Source organism: Fusarium fujikuroi, chromosome FFUJ_chr03 (genome assembly GCF_900079805.1).
Source record: "Fusarium fujikuroi IMI 58289 draft genome, chromosome FFUJ_chr03".
NCBI lineage: Eukaryota > Fungi > Ascomycota > Sordariomycetes > Hypocreales > Nectriaceae > Fusarium > Fusarium fujikuroi.
The window spans coordinates 2,966,857-2,982,278 of NC_036624.1; the positions used below are offsets into that span (position 1 = coordinate 2,966,857).

General features: G+C 50.3%; 8 protein-coding genes; 5 read left to right on the forward strand and 3 right to left on the reverse strand.

The window, feature by feature from the left end:
• Positions 1-620: 620 nt before the first annotated feature.
• FFUJ_03017 (related to RNA and export factor binding protein) lies at positions 621-2,167 on the forward strand (the record flags this gene model as incomplete). XM_023574816.1 has 9 exons in its annotated part: positions 621-668; positions 782-865; positions 931-1,014; positions 1,079-1,110; positions 1,162-1,193; positions 1,246-1,294; positions 1,346-1,412; positions 1,465-1,612; positions 1,665-2,167. The coding sequence occupies 9 exons, from the start codon at positions 621-623 to the stop codon at positions 2,165-2,167; spliced, it is 1,047 nt and encodes a 348-aa protein (XP_023428105.1).
• A 264-nt stretch (positions 2,168-2,431) lies between these two features.
• FFUJ_03018 (uncharacterized protein) lies at positions 2,432-3,073 on the reverse strand (the record flags this gene model as incomplete). The annotated part of the gene is made up of 1 exon (XM_023574817.1): positions 2,432-3,073. The coding sequence occupies one exon, from the start codon at positions 3,071-3,073 to the stop codon at positions 2,432-2,434; it is 642 nt and encodes a 213-aa protein (XP_023428106.1).
• A 1,035-nt stretch (positions 3,074-4,108) lies between these two features.
• On the forward strand, positions 4,109-5,155 carry FFUJ_03019 (uncharacterized protein; the record flags this gene model as incomplete). Its single annotated transcript, XM_023574819.1, has 1 exon — positions 4,109-5,155. The coding sequence occupies one exon, from the start codon at positions 4,109-4,111 to the stop codon at positions 5,153-5,155; it is 1,047 nt and encodes a 348-aa protein (XP_023428107.1).
• A 124-nt stretch (positions 5,156-5,279) lies between these two features.
• Positions 5,280-6,818, reverse strand: FFUJ_03020 (uncharacterized protein; the record flags this gene model as incomplete). XM_023574820.1 has 3 exons in its annotated part: positions 5,280-5,695; positions 5,749-6,637; positions 6,687-6,818. The coding sequence occupies 3 exons, from the start codon at positions 6,816-6,818 to the stop codon at positions 5,280-5,282; spliced, it is 1,437 nt and encodes a 478-aa protein (XP_023428108.1).
• A 716-nt stretch (positions 6,819-7,534) lies between these two features.
• Positions 7,535-11,032, forward strand: FFUJ_03021 (probable valine--tRNA ligase; the record flags this gene model as incomplete). XM_023574821.1 has 5 exons in its annotated part: positions 7,535-7,565; positions 7,620-7,784; positions 7,843-8,475; positions 8,529-10,588; positions 10,637-11,032. The coding sequence occupies 5 exons, from the start codon at positions 7,535-7,537 to the stop codon at positions 11,030-11,032; spliced, it is 3,285 nt and encodes a 1,094-aa protein (XP_023428109.1).
• Positions 11,033-11,240: 208 nt separating this feature from the next.
• On the reverse strand, positions 11,241-13,412 carry FFUJ_03022 (probable U5 snRNP 100 kD protein; the record flags this gene model as incomplete). Its single annotated transcript, XM_023574822.1, has 1 exon — positions 11,241-13,412. The coding sequence occupies one exon, from the start codon at positions 13,410-13,412 to the stop codon at positions 11,241-11,243; it is 2,172 nt and encodes a 723-aa protein (XP_023428110.1).
• A 348-nt stretch (positions 13,413-13,760) lies between these two features.
• On the forward strand, positions 13,761-14,394 carry FFUJ_03023 (probable ribosomal protein YmL25, mitochondrial; the record flags this gene model as incomplete). XM_023574823.1 has 3 exons in its annotated part: positions 13,761-14,140; positions 14,234-14,294; positions 14,359-14,394. 3 exons carry the CDS (start codon positions 13,761-13,763, stop codon positions 14,392-14,394), a joined length of 477 nt encoding a protein of 158 aa, XP_023428111.1.
• Positions 14,395-14,783: 389 nt separating this feature from the next.
• FFUJ_03024 (related to Caj1p) lies at positions 14,784-15,341 on the forward strand (the record flags this gene model as incomplete). Its single annotated transcript, XM_023574824.1, has 1 exon — positions 14,784-15,341. One exon carries the CDS (start codon positions 14,784-14,786, stop codon positions 15,339-15,341), a length of 558 nt encoding a protein of 185 aa, XP_023428112.1.
• Between the last annotated feature and the right edge of the window lie 81 nt (positions 15,342-15,422).

Genomic DNA, 15,422 nt, shown 5'->3' on the forward strand with positions numbered 1-15,422 from the left:
TGTGATTTGGAGGCTCGGAGAGACCTTGACTCTGGAAAATAACTACCTATCATCGTATCCGAGGGCTGAGACCGTAATTCGTTTACACCTTTGGGACCATTTCAAGGTCAGTGAGAATTCGAGGTTTTTACATATTTCATCCAAGGCCTTCTCTTCTCATAGACCTCTCCAGTGAAGTGAAGTTTAAAAAGAGCCCGGCTTGGTCGAGGCCCTTCGGCAATGGCCTTGTTTTGGTCAACCTGACGGTATGATGTGATGCTTCTTGAGAAATACCTAATGGTAGTGATACTCTTGCTTTTGTCTCTTTTAACTGCTTCAATTGTAAATCGGTCCTGTTCGATTGTCTGAAACCCAACAATATCATTATCAACTTGAGCATGCTTCCTCGTATTGTCGCACTAATAATAGGTGGAGGCTCCACCACGATTCAACGCCCAGATTGTGGCTTGAAGCCTTGGTTTGTGGCACCCACCCATGACATCCCAATCCATCCTTCGCATGTGCGTAGACAACCTTGGCCCAACTTTGTCAAGCAACACGGCCTCTCCTCTTCAATTTCAACCTCAACTTGCCGAATTCGTCGCGGATTCTGCCACGCTTCGCAGCAAATATAAGCAAACATGGCTGACAAGATGGATCGCGGTCTCGATGAGATCATCGCTGATACTGTACGTCTTTCTCATCTCCCTCCTATTCTTTCATACCGTCTCCCGCAGTACATGACATGAACGCGCCCCCATCTCGCATCAACCAACCCAGGCTGACTTTTCTTTTTTCGCAGCGCGCCAATCGATCTCGCAACCACCGTGGCCAAGGTCGCCGACGTGAACCCCGTAATGACTACCCTCGCGATGGTGTTAGAAAGGTTGGTTTCTCCTCAGGCGGCAGCTTGGCCTTCTTCATGAGTCTTTGTTGACGTCGGCGGTGCAGGTTGACTTCCCTCGCCCTCCAATGATGCCAACTCGACCTGTACAACCCTCCTCGCAACTCGTCCTTTCAGTGCTCGGGGCTTTTGTCGATTGAACGGCTTTCCACTCTGAAAATCCATTGCTGACCAGAGCGTCCCTCCCACTTGCAGTCCGTTCGCGACGATTCACGAAACCTTGATAGGTCAGTCAAAGCCTTGCCTTCCTCCTACTCTTGCTTGCTAACCGTACACAGCGAATGGGTCCATGACCGATTCGAAGAGAACAGTAATACTTGAAAACCCTTCCTGCCCACGACGCCCCTTTGACACGTATCCAGACAATCGCCGAGCTCCTGCTCCTCGCCGCCGCCGCGAATCCCCAGACCAGTGAGTCGCACCTATCGACAATCACGAACCCCCTAACCTCGTGTACAATAGGGAGTCCAAGGGCGCCAAGCTCAGAGTTGACAACATTCACTATGATCTCACTGAGGAAGACCTGGATGTAGGTAGATGGCATGGCTGGAATTACTACACAGCAGCTCACAGGCATTTAGGAGTTATTTCGAAGGATCGGCCCAGTTGTTCGCCTTCAGCTACGGTATGACCGCGCTGGGCGATCCGAGGGTACTGCTTACGTGACGTACGAACTGAAGGAGGACGCTCAGGAGGCGGTCAAACAGTTTGATGGTGCCAATGCCAATGGTGAGTGAAAAGCCGGCTTGCCGGGTTGTGCAACCTGATTAACAGAGACCAGGTCAGCCCATTCGATTGACTCTGCTACCCTCGCGAAACCCATTTGATACCGCCGTTATGCCCGGCCGTCCACTGGCAGAGCGAATCTCGAGTCCCGGGGAACGAAGATCCCATTCCCCCCATCGCCGGTATGACGACGACGATGCTGCTCGCAGAGGAATCGATAGATATGTTCCCGGCCAGGGTCCTCGCCGCAGCCCAATGCCTAGACAGGGTGGTCGGGGCCGAGGTCAGGGTGGTCGTCGCCCTGGTGCTCGACGCGATGGCAGAGATGGCAGAGATGGTGGCAGAGATCAGGAGGGCGGACGCGGCGGACGAGGCAATCCTCGTGGAAAGAAGACACAGGAGGAGTTGGATGCAGAGATGGCGGACTACTTTGGCGGCGGTGACAACCAGCAGGCCGCAGAACCTGTTGACCAGCAAAATGCACCCACTGCTCAAACACAGGCACCTGCGCAGACTCAAGCTCAAGCTGCGACCGACGACATTGACATGATCGAGTAGCTTTGTTGCCATGATACTTGACTTTGGTATCTATCATGTTCACAACTATGTACACCACCAGAATGTTTAGCGCCTTACACCTAAAATCCCACCTTCGAATTCGAAGTTGTCAATAATAATTTGGTCTCCTGTAGTCAAATAGTCCACATGGAAAGAGAGGACATCAACCCCCTTGCGTGTTGCGCCGGCTCCATGCATATGATAGTGATCCCTGTCATTGTTAGTAACGTTTCGATTGAGTTCCAAACAAGAAGGAAAAGAAACTCATGGCCGGTTGCCTACCCCTGTGAAGCCCAGGTTTCGGCCTGTGACGAGGCCGTTGAAGGACATGTCAACGTTGACGCTCATGTTGAAGCTAATACTGTTCCTATTGCTCGGTCTTCGCTGTGGTCCATTGACGTTGTGTCCATGCAATGATGTCTGCTGGTGGACAGTTCTGGCTCCTCGCATCATGCCTCCATTGTTCTGTGTTGATACCCAGTGAGTAGTTTCGCTTCTTGTCTGGGTGACTGTGAATGGTGACCCAGGAGTTGTTTTTACACCTTGATCTGTTGCTCTCCTCGATAGTTGCCGGGGAGGCAGCTCTTCCACACTACCTTGTGAGTCTGAGTCATAGTCTGAGGAGTCTTCATCTGATGTGTCTTCTTCGTTGGATAATAGATATACACTCTCGGCATCGTCGATATCTTTGTCAGATGGCGATTCAGCTCGTTTCTGCTTCTGCTTTGGTTGATACGTCTTTACTGATACTGTCGTATCAGCTTCTTCGATTTCGTCTGGCTGCCGAGGGATTGAAGCTGGAATAGTCTCTGTCCTCTTGTGGTTGCGTTTGTCTTGTGATGATCTGGTAGTTCTGGATGAGGATGCCGATGTAGCATCATGCTGATGTTGAGGAGAAGAGGACATGATGGGCTGTCAGTTGATGTTATCGACGTTTTGGAAACGATCGATAAACTCGTTGGGTTTTGATCGATAATGAATAGTTTGATGAATTACAGTTTCGATTCTATGTATCATATATCTTGAGTGACAATTAGAGAGTCTAATCTATAGGTAGCTATCCTCAAAGGTTCGTCATCATGTGCTTTATGTCTTCAGAGGCAAATCGAATCGGGCCATGAATGGTTCCCCGCGACACCAGAAACAGGGTGGGATCCTTGAAGAGTGACGTCGACCTTGACCACAAGAAACGACTTATCGCTGTGCAGACAGGCCCTAGGCCTCGGTTCATTCTGATCATATCATTCGAAACCATTCCATTTCCACGTAACGTAGCTAAGGCTAATGGTTTTAAAAACTGTCGTGAGTTTATACATTCGGTAGGTACCTAATCTCGGGTAATGATTCTGCCTAAGGTATGCACGGATGGTATAAACGCCTATAGAGGGGATATCACTACCACTTTCAACTATAATTTATCCTCAGTTGATCGATCGATGGCTTACAGGTATTAAATGGATAGCAAAGCACTGTATCGTTCATTGGAAGCCCCGCACCCACCTCGCTCTCCCAACTTCGACACTTTTCTCCATCCACGTAATAACCAGATGATCTCGATTCTCGATTCAGTGTAAGCAAATCTCGTAACACAAGTGCCTGCAATATACCCTGTAGTATTCAAGTGAAGTTGGCAATACGCCTAGTCCGTTGGTGGTCAACCTGTGCACTAGATTAATATCTGCTACGCCAAATAGCAGCAGTATATTTCATTGATCACTACCTACCTACCTATGCATAAAGCAAATAGCTTTCGCCCTTCGTCCTCGGAACGTTATTGAAAACATCCAATATCTCCAACAAGAGTCGGTAAACTGTACCCTTATTAGGTCTTTATAGCAGCTCACTTACCCTCCACTAGTTCCCCGCGTCAACCTATCTCCATCACGTATTTACCTCATGTCAACGCATAACGCCCAATCTGAATTGATTATCAATCATAAGATGTCAGCTACCGTCGAGTCTCTACCCAAAATTGGACTATTATCCATTGGCGATATGGGAGTCGGTGTTGCAAAACTACTAGTTGCCAACGGTTTCAATGTTGCAACCAACATCTGTGGCAGAAGGCAACTAACCGACAGATCAAGCAAGGACGATGAAATGTCTGCTAACAGCTCCTCCAGCAAAGATACCATCGAACGAGCTCGGGATGCAGAAGTTGAGCTCCTCGAGTCCGATGTTGAACTGGTCAGACAGAGTTCCGTTATTCTCTCCATTGTGCCGCCTAAGGACGCAGAGGCAACAGCCACTCGTATTACAGATGCGTTAGCAGGCTTAAGCACTACGAGAGAGCTTCACTTTGTGGATCTCAATGCTGTTGCACCTTCGACAGTCAAGGTCATTGCGGCATCTGTTAGGAGATCAAATCTGCCTATACGATTCGTTGACGGATGCATTCTTGGGGCTCCCCCCAAGAAGACTTCTCCTGGTGCCACAACAGAATCATCGAGCAGTAACGATTATTCTGACTGGTACCGTCCTAGCATTCCTATATCAGGCTCGGATGGGTTTAGCTCGCTCCCCTTTGGAAAGAAATTGATGTCTGTTCTCAACATGAAGCAAATCTCTCCTGATATCGGCGCTGCAAGTGGTCTCAAAATGTGTTTTGCTTCCCTTTCAAAGGGATTCACCGCCATTGCCACTCAATCGTTCACGACGGCCCATAATCTTGGCGTCTTGGACGCTCTCAAAGATGAGATTGGTAAATTCTATCCAGCCACGCTTGCCAACGCTGAAAAGAGCGTTCCTGGCATGCCACCCAAGGCGTATCGCTGGGTGCGAGAGATGGAGGAGATTGCACTCACTTTCAATGAGGAAGCGGGCTGGGATAAACAGATGTTCATGGGTGCCGCGAGTGTCTATCAGGATATTGCGGAGAACGAAGTACTCGGAAACGAGAAGGTAGGAAAGAGGAAGAGGGGAACAACGCTGGATGATGTCGCCAAGGCGGCAGCAGAAGGATTGCACAAGAAGAAAAGGCCACAATAAACCAACACAGGTAGAATACTACCCACGTACACGTACGGCCATATCTAGTCGTTGACAGGGGTACTTGTACATTCTTATTATACACACGACAGCCACCAGTGAGGACCATCAACTCCATGCTGATCTATACGGCATATATTCGAGAGTTAGGCACGTTGAGTTTCCAGTCGTTGTTGAACCCAGGTTTTAAAAACATGGAAGCATCGGACGAGGTTACAAAGATACCTACGTTGGAGAGAGCGCCGAAATGATTCTCCAACAATAGTGCCTCAGGTTGAGAAGGGTTCACATCAGTTTCGACCTCGACCTTGCTGGATGTTCCAAACACCACACCGGTTTGCTTGTTTCCGACCGGCTCCTTAGCAGAAGCATCTGTTGATACAAAGAACTGGATTTTGGAACTCACAGGGACAAAGTTGCCCCCTTCCATAGCTTGGATGAACCTTTGCATCTCTTCTTCTTCAGATACAACAAAGTGAGTTTGCTCGGGGTCAAGCGACAGCAAACCCTTCTTCGCCCCCCAGCCACCGCCACCACTCACTGGAAGCTGTTAAAAGATGCAATCGGGCACAGGGACTGGCAGGTTTGCTTACAAACTTGATATAATCTACCCCCTTGCCTATACAGGTTACCCAGTTGGTCCGAGGTTACAGCCGTTAGCTCCGTGATGCTTTGGCCGTCAGAAAACGTTGCCTCGGGATCCGGATTGACATAGGGCGAGCTGTCCCCTGATTGAACAAAAGTCGGAGGTGTGATCATTGCCCAGATACCCATAGGAGACTGAACCAAGTCCGATTTGCTGGCATGGAGCTCGTCCACTGCAGGCTCGAGCTCACTTGATGCTGGAACTGATTCGTCTTCAATGTCGATTCGCCGTACGATATTACCAAAGCTCTCAGTCACCACACGGGGTTGAGTCAAAGGTACGAGGGGAGCCCAGATACCAAGGTCGTTGATTGACGAGAGCCTTTTCCGAACGGGAATGGTTACTTTCTGCAAATGCTTTTTGTCAGTCTGCTCAATAAGTTTCGGAGAGCCGGTTGACAAGTCGTAGCGGCTGATGATAAGTGTCGAGGTCCTGTGGTTCTGAAAAGTGGTGTTGGTAAGAGGGATAGTGATATGCGGGCTGCCAAGATCCATCGTTAGAGCTGACACCTTCCCACCGTCCGACCATTCCTTTGGGGGCGCCTCTGTCCATAATCCTGGTAGGATGCCGTCGAGGTCGCCACGGAGGATAGATATGCCCTGAATGGGTTTGTTGTTCGGCACTGGCGGGGCGATGTGGTCAACAACGGCGCCCAGAGTATGGAACTCGCCAGTCCCGTCAGAACCTGACAGCATGTCTACAAACTCAGACATGAATTCATTTTTGCCTAGCCATTGCGCATACTGTGGAGTTGCCAGTATAACTGCTGCATCGTGGCGGCTTGGATTGGTGATGTTTATTTGTGATCTGACGGTTTGTAATAGCCTTGAGGGATCCTTTGGGAGGGTCAGCAAAGTCGACAACCCCTCTTGTTGCAGAACTTACCTTGATCTTCGGGCTCAGCTCAACAGTAAAGTAATCCGATTGTTTACTTGTTGAGTAGACTCTCCTGGCTGTGGTCGAAAGGCAATTGTAGAGGCGGCTCCTAGGAGCTCTTAGTGCTAGCCGCAAGGCCATCGGGACAGAATGCAAAGATCGGTTACACCAAATACTTCAGGTTGGAGTAGAAGCTTTGAATATTGGCCTTTGTAGTAATTTCGTCACAACTTATTGCACACCTAGGGAGGCACCTAGTCTAAGACGACATCAAGCTCAGGCACTTCACTTGGCTGAGTTGAGCCTTTGTGGCTAGTGAACTGCTGCGCCACATTTTCCAAGCTCAACTGGAACCAGTGGAGGTGGTCCGATATCGTTGGTGTAAAGAAAAGAGTCATCAGAATAACAATGAGTGAGTATACTATCTAAGTAAGTGATGATCAACACTTATCAATGAATTAACTAGTCACACAAGATGAGCCGCATTGGGCATTATTTCTAATGATTTGATGTGATTGGACATGGCAAATAGATTAGTACCTAGGTACTGCATTATACATACTACGCCACACTTTCTGTACCCCTCCATGAACTAACTAAAAGTTATCCCCCACCATCAGAAGAAGCGGGTGGGTGACTCAATCCTCGAAATTGCAGTGTTGTAGCTGAGTGAGCTGTTAAGAGTCACACAACATCTACCTATATCAATTTGAGGTGCAGGTCATTGCTTGAAGCCCTCAAGTTACGGGCTTCATTCAGTCATCTCCGGCACGACGTTCAGACTCGCGGTTCGAGCACTGAGGGTGCGATCTGTTTCCCCAAGAGCAAGCCGACCCTTAACAACCACGCGAGTAAATATGGCGACCAACAGTGGGCGAGGAAACCCAAGTTAGTTACAGCCCTCTGCATATAATAACGCTGATACTAATCATAACATCATAGTCGCCGCCAGCGAGGGCATCCAGGACGCTACCAGCACTCCTCCAGCCGTTCCCGCCGCGGAGAAGAAGGAGATTGTCGAGTCTGCCACCGGTGCGCACGCTACAGGTCAAGATGCCGGCGCAGCAGCCGCAGCCGGTGCGCCCAAGGTGAAGACTGAGAAGGAGTGTACGTAATACGCAGTCCATTGACAGTTTCGGGTGCATCCCCTGACATGATTTCACAGTGGAGAAGGAACGAAAGAAGGCCGAGAAACAGGCCAAGTTCGAAGCAAAGAAGCAAAAGGCCGCTGCCACCGCCCCCAAAGCTGTCAAAGAAAAGAAGCCTAAGGAAAAGAAGGTCGAGGAGGAGCCTCTCCCCGAATACGTCGAAGACACCCCGGAGGGCGAGAAGAAGCGAATCCGGTCATTTGAAGACCCCCATTTTAAAGCCTACAACCCCATTGCGGTCGAGTCTGCATGGTATAGCTGGTGGGAGAAGGAGGGCTTCTTCAAACCCGAGTTCAAGCCCGATGGAAGCGTCAAGGACGAGGGCAAGTTCGTCATCGTTCACCCTCCCCCCAATGTCACTGGTGCTCTGCACATGGGTCACGCACTTGGTGACTCCCTTCAGGATCTGATGATTAGATGGAACCGTATGCAAGGCAAGACTACCCTCTGGTTGCCCGGATGTGATCATGCTGGTATCTCTACGCAGAGCGTTGTTGAGAACATGCTTTGGAGAAAGGAGGGCAAGACAAGACATGACCTTGGCCGTGAGGAATTTGTTAACACCGTCTGGAAGTGGAAGGACGAATACCATAAGCGCATCAACAAGGCCCTGACCAGCCTGGGAGGATCCTTTGACTGGAGCAGAGAGGGTACGTCAGCCCCAAACCCATTCTGAGGAGAAATAACTGCTAACAGAAACCAGCTTTCACCATGGACAAGAACTTGTCTGCTGCTGTTACTGAGACCTGGGTCAAGCTTCACGAGGAGGGCACTATCTACCGAGCAAACCGACTTGTTAATTGGTGCACCAAGCTTAACACCGCGCTTTCCAACCTCGAGGTCGTCAACAAGGAGTTGACTGGCCGTACCCTGCTCGAAGTCCCTGGTTACGACAAAAAGGTCGAGTTCGGCGTCATTGTCCACTTCAAATACCCCATTGAAGGTTCCGATGAGCTTGTCGAGGTTGCCACCACCCGTATTGAGACTATGCTTGGTGATACCGGCATTGCTGTCCACCCCAAGGACGAGAGGTACAAGCACCTCATCGGAAAGACTGCCATCCACCCCTTTATCGAGGGCCGCAAGCTACCCATCATCGCCGACGAGTATGTCGACATGGAATTCGGTACCGGTGCTGTCAAGCTTACTCCAGCTCATGATCCTAACGATTTCACTCTCGGCCAGAAGCACGGTCTTGAGTTTATCAACATCTTGACCGACGATGGTCTTATGAACGAGAACACCGGCGCTTACAAGGGCCAGAAGCGATTCGACGTCCGTTACACTATCCAAGATGATCTCAAGGCCAAAGGTCTATATGTTGACAAGAAGGACAATGCTATGAAGGTCCCTCTGTGCGAAAAGTCTAAAGATATCATTGAGCCTCTTCTGAAACCCCAATGGTGGGTCCGCATGAAGGAACTCGCTGAGCCTGCCTTGGCTGCTGTTCGAGACGGGCGCATTAAGATCCGACCAGAGACTGCTGAGAAGAGCTACTTCCGATGGCTTGAGGACATCAACGACTGGTGCATCAGCCGGCAACTCTGGTGGGGTCACCGATGTCCCGTCTACTACGCTAAGATCGAGGGCGGCGCTGGAGACATCCCTGAGGAGAAGCTCTGGTTTGCCGGCCGAACACGAGAGGAGGCTGAGGAGAAAGCTAATGCTGCACTCCCTGGCAAGACATATACACTTGAGCAAGATGAGGATGTCCTCGACACATGGTTCTCCTCTGGGCTCTGGCCCTTCAGCACCCTCGGCTGGCCCAACAACACCCACGACCTCCAAACTCTCTATCCCACAGAGGTCCTCGAGACCGGTTGGGACATCCTCTTCTTCTGGATTGCCAGAATGATCATGCTCGGTCTCAAGATGACGGGCGATATCCCATTCAAGGAGGTCTACTGCCACAGTCTTGTTCGAGATTCTGAAGGTCGTAAGATGAGTAAGAGTTTGGGCAACGTCGTTGATCCCCTGGATGTCATCTCAGGTATCCAGTTGCAGTCTCTCCACGACAAGCTTCTACAAGGTAACCTACACCCCAGCGAGGTTACAAAGGCCACCAAGTATCAGAAGACTGCCTTCCCCGAGGGTATCCCCCAGTGTGGTGCTGATGCCCTGCGTTTCACCATGATTAACGCCACAACCGGTGGTGGTGATATCAACCTAGATGTCAAGATTATCCACGGATACCGCAAGTTCTGTAACAAGATCTTCCAAGCTACCAAATATGTTCTGGGAAGTCTCCCCAAGGACTTCACTCCCTCGACGTCAGGGGTTGTCCGTGGCGAAACTCTTGCCGAGCGGTGGATTCTTCACAAGATGAACACCGCGGCCAAAGAGATCAACCGTGCTCTTGAGGATCGCGAGTTTTCAAAGTCAACATTGATCGTCTACCGCTACTGGTACAACGAGCTTTGCGATGTCTACATCGAGAACTCAAAGGCCATCATCCGTGACGGTACTCCAAAGGAGCGTGAGTCTGCTGTCCAGACTCTCTACACTGCTCTCGAGGCCGCTCTCGCCATGATTCACCCTTTCATGCCCTTCATCACTGAGGAGATGTGGCAACGAATGCCCCGACGACCTGAGGATCAGACCAAGTCTATCATGGTCGCGAAGTACCCCGTCTACCACGAGAAGCTTAATGACCCCGAGTCTGAGCGCGCTTACGAGCTTGTTCTAGGCTGCTCCAAGGCCGCTCGCTCACTGATGGCTGAGTACGCCCTCAAGGATGAGGCTGAGGGCAAGTGCTATAACCCTGTGATCCCGTAAACAATTTTTACTGACTCATTCATAGTTATTATCCAGGCCTACAACGATACTGCTCTCACCACCGTTAAGGAGCAGTCGTCTTCTATTAAGACCTTGAGCGGTAAGGGTATCAAGGGAGTCGAGATCCTCAACCCCGACGCTAATAGACCCGCCGGGTGCGTCGCCTATCCTGTCTCAACCGAGGCCTCCGTTTTCCTTCACGTCAAGGGCCGCGTTGACCTTGATGCCGAGATCGCCAAGGCGCAGAAGAAGCTCGACAAGGCAAAGAGCAACATTCAAAAACAGGAAAAGATTCTCAATGACCCTGGCTACCTTGAGAAGGTCTCAGACGCCGTCCGCGAGACAGACGAGAAGAGATTGGCAGATGCCAAGCAAGAGCTTAACAGCTTCGAGGAGACCATCAAGCAGTTTGAGCAGCTAAAGCTGGAGTAGATAAGATAAGATAAAAGGAAGACGTGTGAAAGAGTGTGTGCTTGGCAGTGGGTGTGCTCCAGATATAGGAAAGAATTGATGCGAGATGTGCATGTGATATTTATAAATGGGTTCACTCTGCAGATTCTTTCTTGTAGTTGACGAGACTAATGTATTCTTTTCATTTCAATTATTTCATGTCGCCTAAATTATTCTCCAGGATCAGTGTCTACCAGCCTCCTTTCCCTAACCCTTCTTCCTTGTCTTTCCTTGATCCTCCGCCGTCACCACGTACTGGTTTTGACTGTGCAGCCTCATGTCTCTTCAACTCTTCTGGGACCTTGGAGATGGAGCTCTTGCTGAGGATTTGCTTGAGATCGTACATGGTATCAGCGTCCTCAGGACCCAGAAAAGTAATGGCAACACCACTCTTGCCAGCACGACCTGTTCGGCCGATACGATGAGTGTAGCTGTCGATTTTAGGGGCCATATTGAAGTTGACGACGAGGGAGACATCGGGAACATCGATACCACGGCCAGCAAGATCAGTTGCAACGAGAACTTGCGTCGCGCCGTTGCGCACTGACTGGAGAGAAGCTTCTCGCTGTTCCTGGGTCTTGGAACCATGGAGTGTGGCAACCGTCCAACCCATCTGCTTAATGTCCCGGGCGACAGCATCACAGTTGCGCTTGATGTTGACAAAGACAATAATGGGTGGCGCAAAGTCGTTCGAGGCAAGTATCTCTTGCAGACGCTTCTTGCGGCGGTCCTCGCCGGGAATGAACTCGACACGCTGCTCGACAGTGTCAACGGCTTCGCCTGCATTACCAATGGTGACGACGGCTGGACGGCGGAGGTACTTCTTCGCAATCTTTTCCACCTGAGGCGGCATGGTTGCTGTATACATCATGGTCTGTCTGTAACGATCGTTTCCACCCAAATAACGCTTCATTTTTGTTGCGTCCTCTGCATCTTCCGTATCCGGCTTCTCGTTGTTGACTGGTAGTGCTTCGAGGATCCTGTTAACAGGTTCCTCAAAACCCATGTCGATCATACGATCTGCTTCATCCATAATGACATAGCAACATTGTGCTAGGACGAGCATTCGTCGATCGAGACAGTCGATAAGACGACCCGGTGTAGCAACGATGATCTCAGCACCATCGCGCATGTTGTACATTTGTTCCTCGATAGAGTGGCCACCGACGATGCTCACAACGCGAAAGCCGAGGGGGCCAGCAAATTTCCTGGCTTCGGACTCGATCTGCTGCACCAGTTCTCGAGTCGGGGCCATGATGAGAGCGTAGGGGCCATCGTTCTTATTGAGCTCGTCGAGGGGCGGTAGATCAGAGATGTAGACTAACAGTGGTAGCAGGAAGGCGGCTGTCTTTCCGGAACCAGTGACAGCTACACCGATTAGATCGCGGGCTTGCAGCGCGATAGGAATTGCAGCTCGCTGAATGGGCGTCGGCTCCTTGTAACCCACATCCTCGACAATGTTGAGCAAACGCTTAGGGAGATTCGATTCTTGCCAGCTTCGCATGGGATTCGGAATCATACCGCCCTTTGTAGCGATTCCAAAATCTTCTTTGAAAATTCGCCAATCCCGCTCGCGCATATCTTCCAAAGACTTTTCAGTCCATCGCTTGCCCAGTCCTGTTCGATCAGCTCGTTGTCTCGCTTTGTCGCGTGCCCGGAAGAAGTCTTCCATGATGCCCTTTGCTCTCTCTTTTCCATTTTCTGGATCTCTCTGCTCTATCATTCGAGCTCTCTTGCGAGCGCGCTCCTCGGCTTCATCGTCGAATTCTCCACCAACACCGGCGAATGATCCATTGTGGTTGACGGCCTGACGAGTATACAAGGGATCGTTGTCGCGTGACGTGTCTTCATCAGCGTCCCACTCGAAATTGAACTTTTTCTCTGTTGTTCGCATTCGTTTCTTCTTCGCCGAAAAGTTGGACTGCTGGTTGACTTGGGGCCCCAGGTATCGTGACCGGAGAAGAGTGGCCTCGATATCCTCTGCAGACTGCTTATCCGCGGCCTGTTTATCTCCCTTCCGACCTTCTCTTCCTCTTCCTCTCCCTCGTCCTTGATCTCTATACACATCTCGATCACGCCCATTCTCCTGGTTCATAGCCTTGGGCCCCGTCGGTACGCGCGATGATCCATTCGTGGAATCGTTGTGCCTTGAAGGGCCGTTTGATCTGGCGGCCCATTTTTGTTCTTCCTCTCGCCGTTTCTGTGCGTCTTCGGAAGCCTTGCGCTTCTGCTCGTCTTCCTCCTTCTTTGCCTTTTCAGCTGCTAGTCGCTCTCGTTCGGCCTTGGGGATGAACCTAGGCTTTGCAGCTGCGGCATCTGCAGCCTTCTTTTGCCGCAAGATTTCTTCAATATCGAGGGGCATTTTGTGTGATGAAGGATTATATACAAGAGAGCGATACGTTATTACAAGATTTCTATTAGGCAGTCGCCCACCACAAATAGAAGCGATGACTGATGATGTTGTTGAATGACAAGAGTTGACAAGGCTGAGGAAGTGTGGATTTAGCTCCTGGTGCTTTTACGAATCATTGGCTGATGAATAACGACGGGGGTCCACCTGCGTGGGCGGGCCGAGGGTCTGTTTAGGTAGGTAGGCTCAGTAGTTACCTGAAAACTTGGGGACCGTAGCCTTGAAGATTAGAAAGCTCCAGATTCGTGACCATTCTTTCAGTTCCGGGGCATGCAACCGGTTGCCTTTCAGTAAATTGCCATGGCGTCAACATCACAGTTCATTGGGCTTGCAAAGTCGCTGCCCGCACCACTACAGCGCTTCTTTGCCCGCTATCCTCCCGCCGCCATCCTCCCCGAAAATACCCCAAAGACCCGATACCAAGAGGAGAGGCCGAACCCTTTCCGCTTCTACAAGCACCCAGTGACTGGCAAATGGCAGGATCCTGTCTACTCGCAGCGTCGTCAGGCTGAGTTGGTCAAGATGGCCCGTGAGAACGGCGTTGAGGATCTGCTGCCAGAAACACGAAAGGGCACTGAGTACAAGCTGGCTCACCGGGTTGAGCATGGTCTGAGAGTCAAGGGTACTGGTGTAGGACAGAAGGTCAAGGGTCATATTCACGAACGACATATGATTGCAAAGTAAGTGAACGGTCCCATCATGGCCATCACAGCTGTACTGGCTGGCTATAGGTTGCAATGAGCCTAGAACAACATTGACTAACTATACTGCAGGATGGAGACGAGAAGAAAAGCCATGCTGGATATGCCCAGTCTTATCAAGCGCTGGAAGAGGGTAAGAATAAAGATTAACTGCCTTGATCGTCCAGGGAAGCATGTTTTGCTAACTACATCAACAGGTGGGCAAATACGGTTGGACCAAGTTCCCCAAATAAACAGCAAGAAGAGAGATAGAATGCCTGCTTTGGCTCGCCCTATACATTCACCATGTATTTTTATGTACAACAATATCAGCGACCGTCTTGTCGAGAACGGTTGTGCACTCGAGATCCAGCCTCCCTTCCGTAGAGTACAGACCATCCAACTACCACTGCGTCTGGAGGTTCTAGGACATGAACTTCTTATCTTGTGCACCAACTAACATCAATATGACACTCATTTCTCCACGTAACCCAAGGTAGATGGATATCTACGATATCACCAATAGCTCCATCCATCTCCGTTGAATGTGTATCACGTGATATCAAACGCTGAAGCCTTCCAAGCTTTTAGCTGTCCAGATTTCACTTGACTAACGCGCATCTACATAACTCGACCCTCTAGCATGGCCTCTTCACAGGCTGTAGTCACCTCACCAGAGGTGGCAACACATTATCAAGTCCTCGGCCTCACGCCCACGCTACTCGACACACAGCACGATTCTACATCTCTCATAAAGCGCGCCTATCACCGGGCCCTCCTCCGTAACCACCCAGACAAAGTCACAAATTCAGATCCATCCTCTGTTTGCTTCACAGTCGACCAAATCACAACTGCTCTCAACACTCTTTCCGACCCTTCTTCTCGAGCAGCTTACGACGCCGCTCTGCGGGTGTCTCGCCCAAGCGACAAGAGAGATGGCTCTTTTCAGACCGGCGTGGAAAATGTTGACCTAGATGATCTGGCATTTGATGAGGATCAGGAATGCTGGTACCGCCCTTGTCGCTGTGGGAATGAGCACAGCTATGAGTTTTGCGAAGCAGACTTGGAAGAAGTGAGTGATGAGGGAGAGCTTGTGGTTGGCTGTCTCGACTGTAGTTTGTGGCTTCGAGTTCACTTTGCCGTTATTGAGGATGAACAACAACCACATCCTTCAGATAAAACATTGAAAGACTTGACTTGACTTTGCGGCTTCCTCATAATCTTATTACGGTTGAAACCCTATCCGCTTGTATCTTGGCAAGGGCATAAACTAACCAAGCCA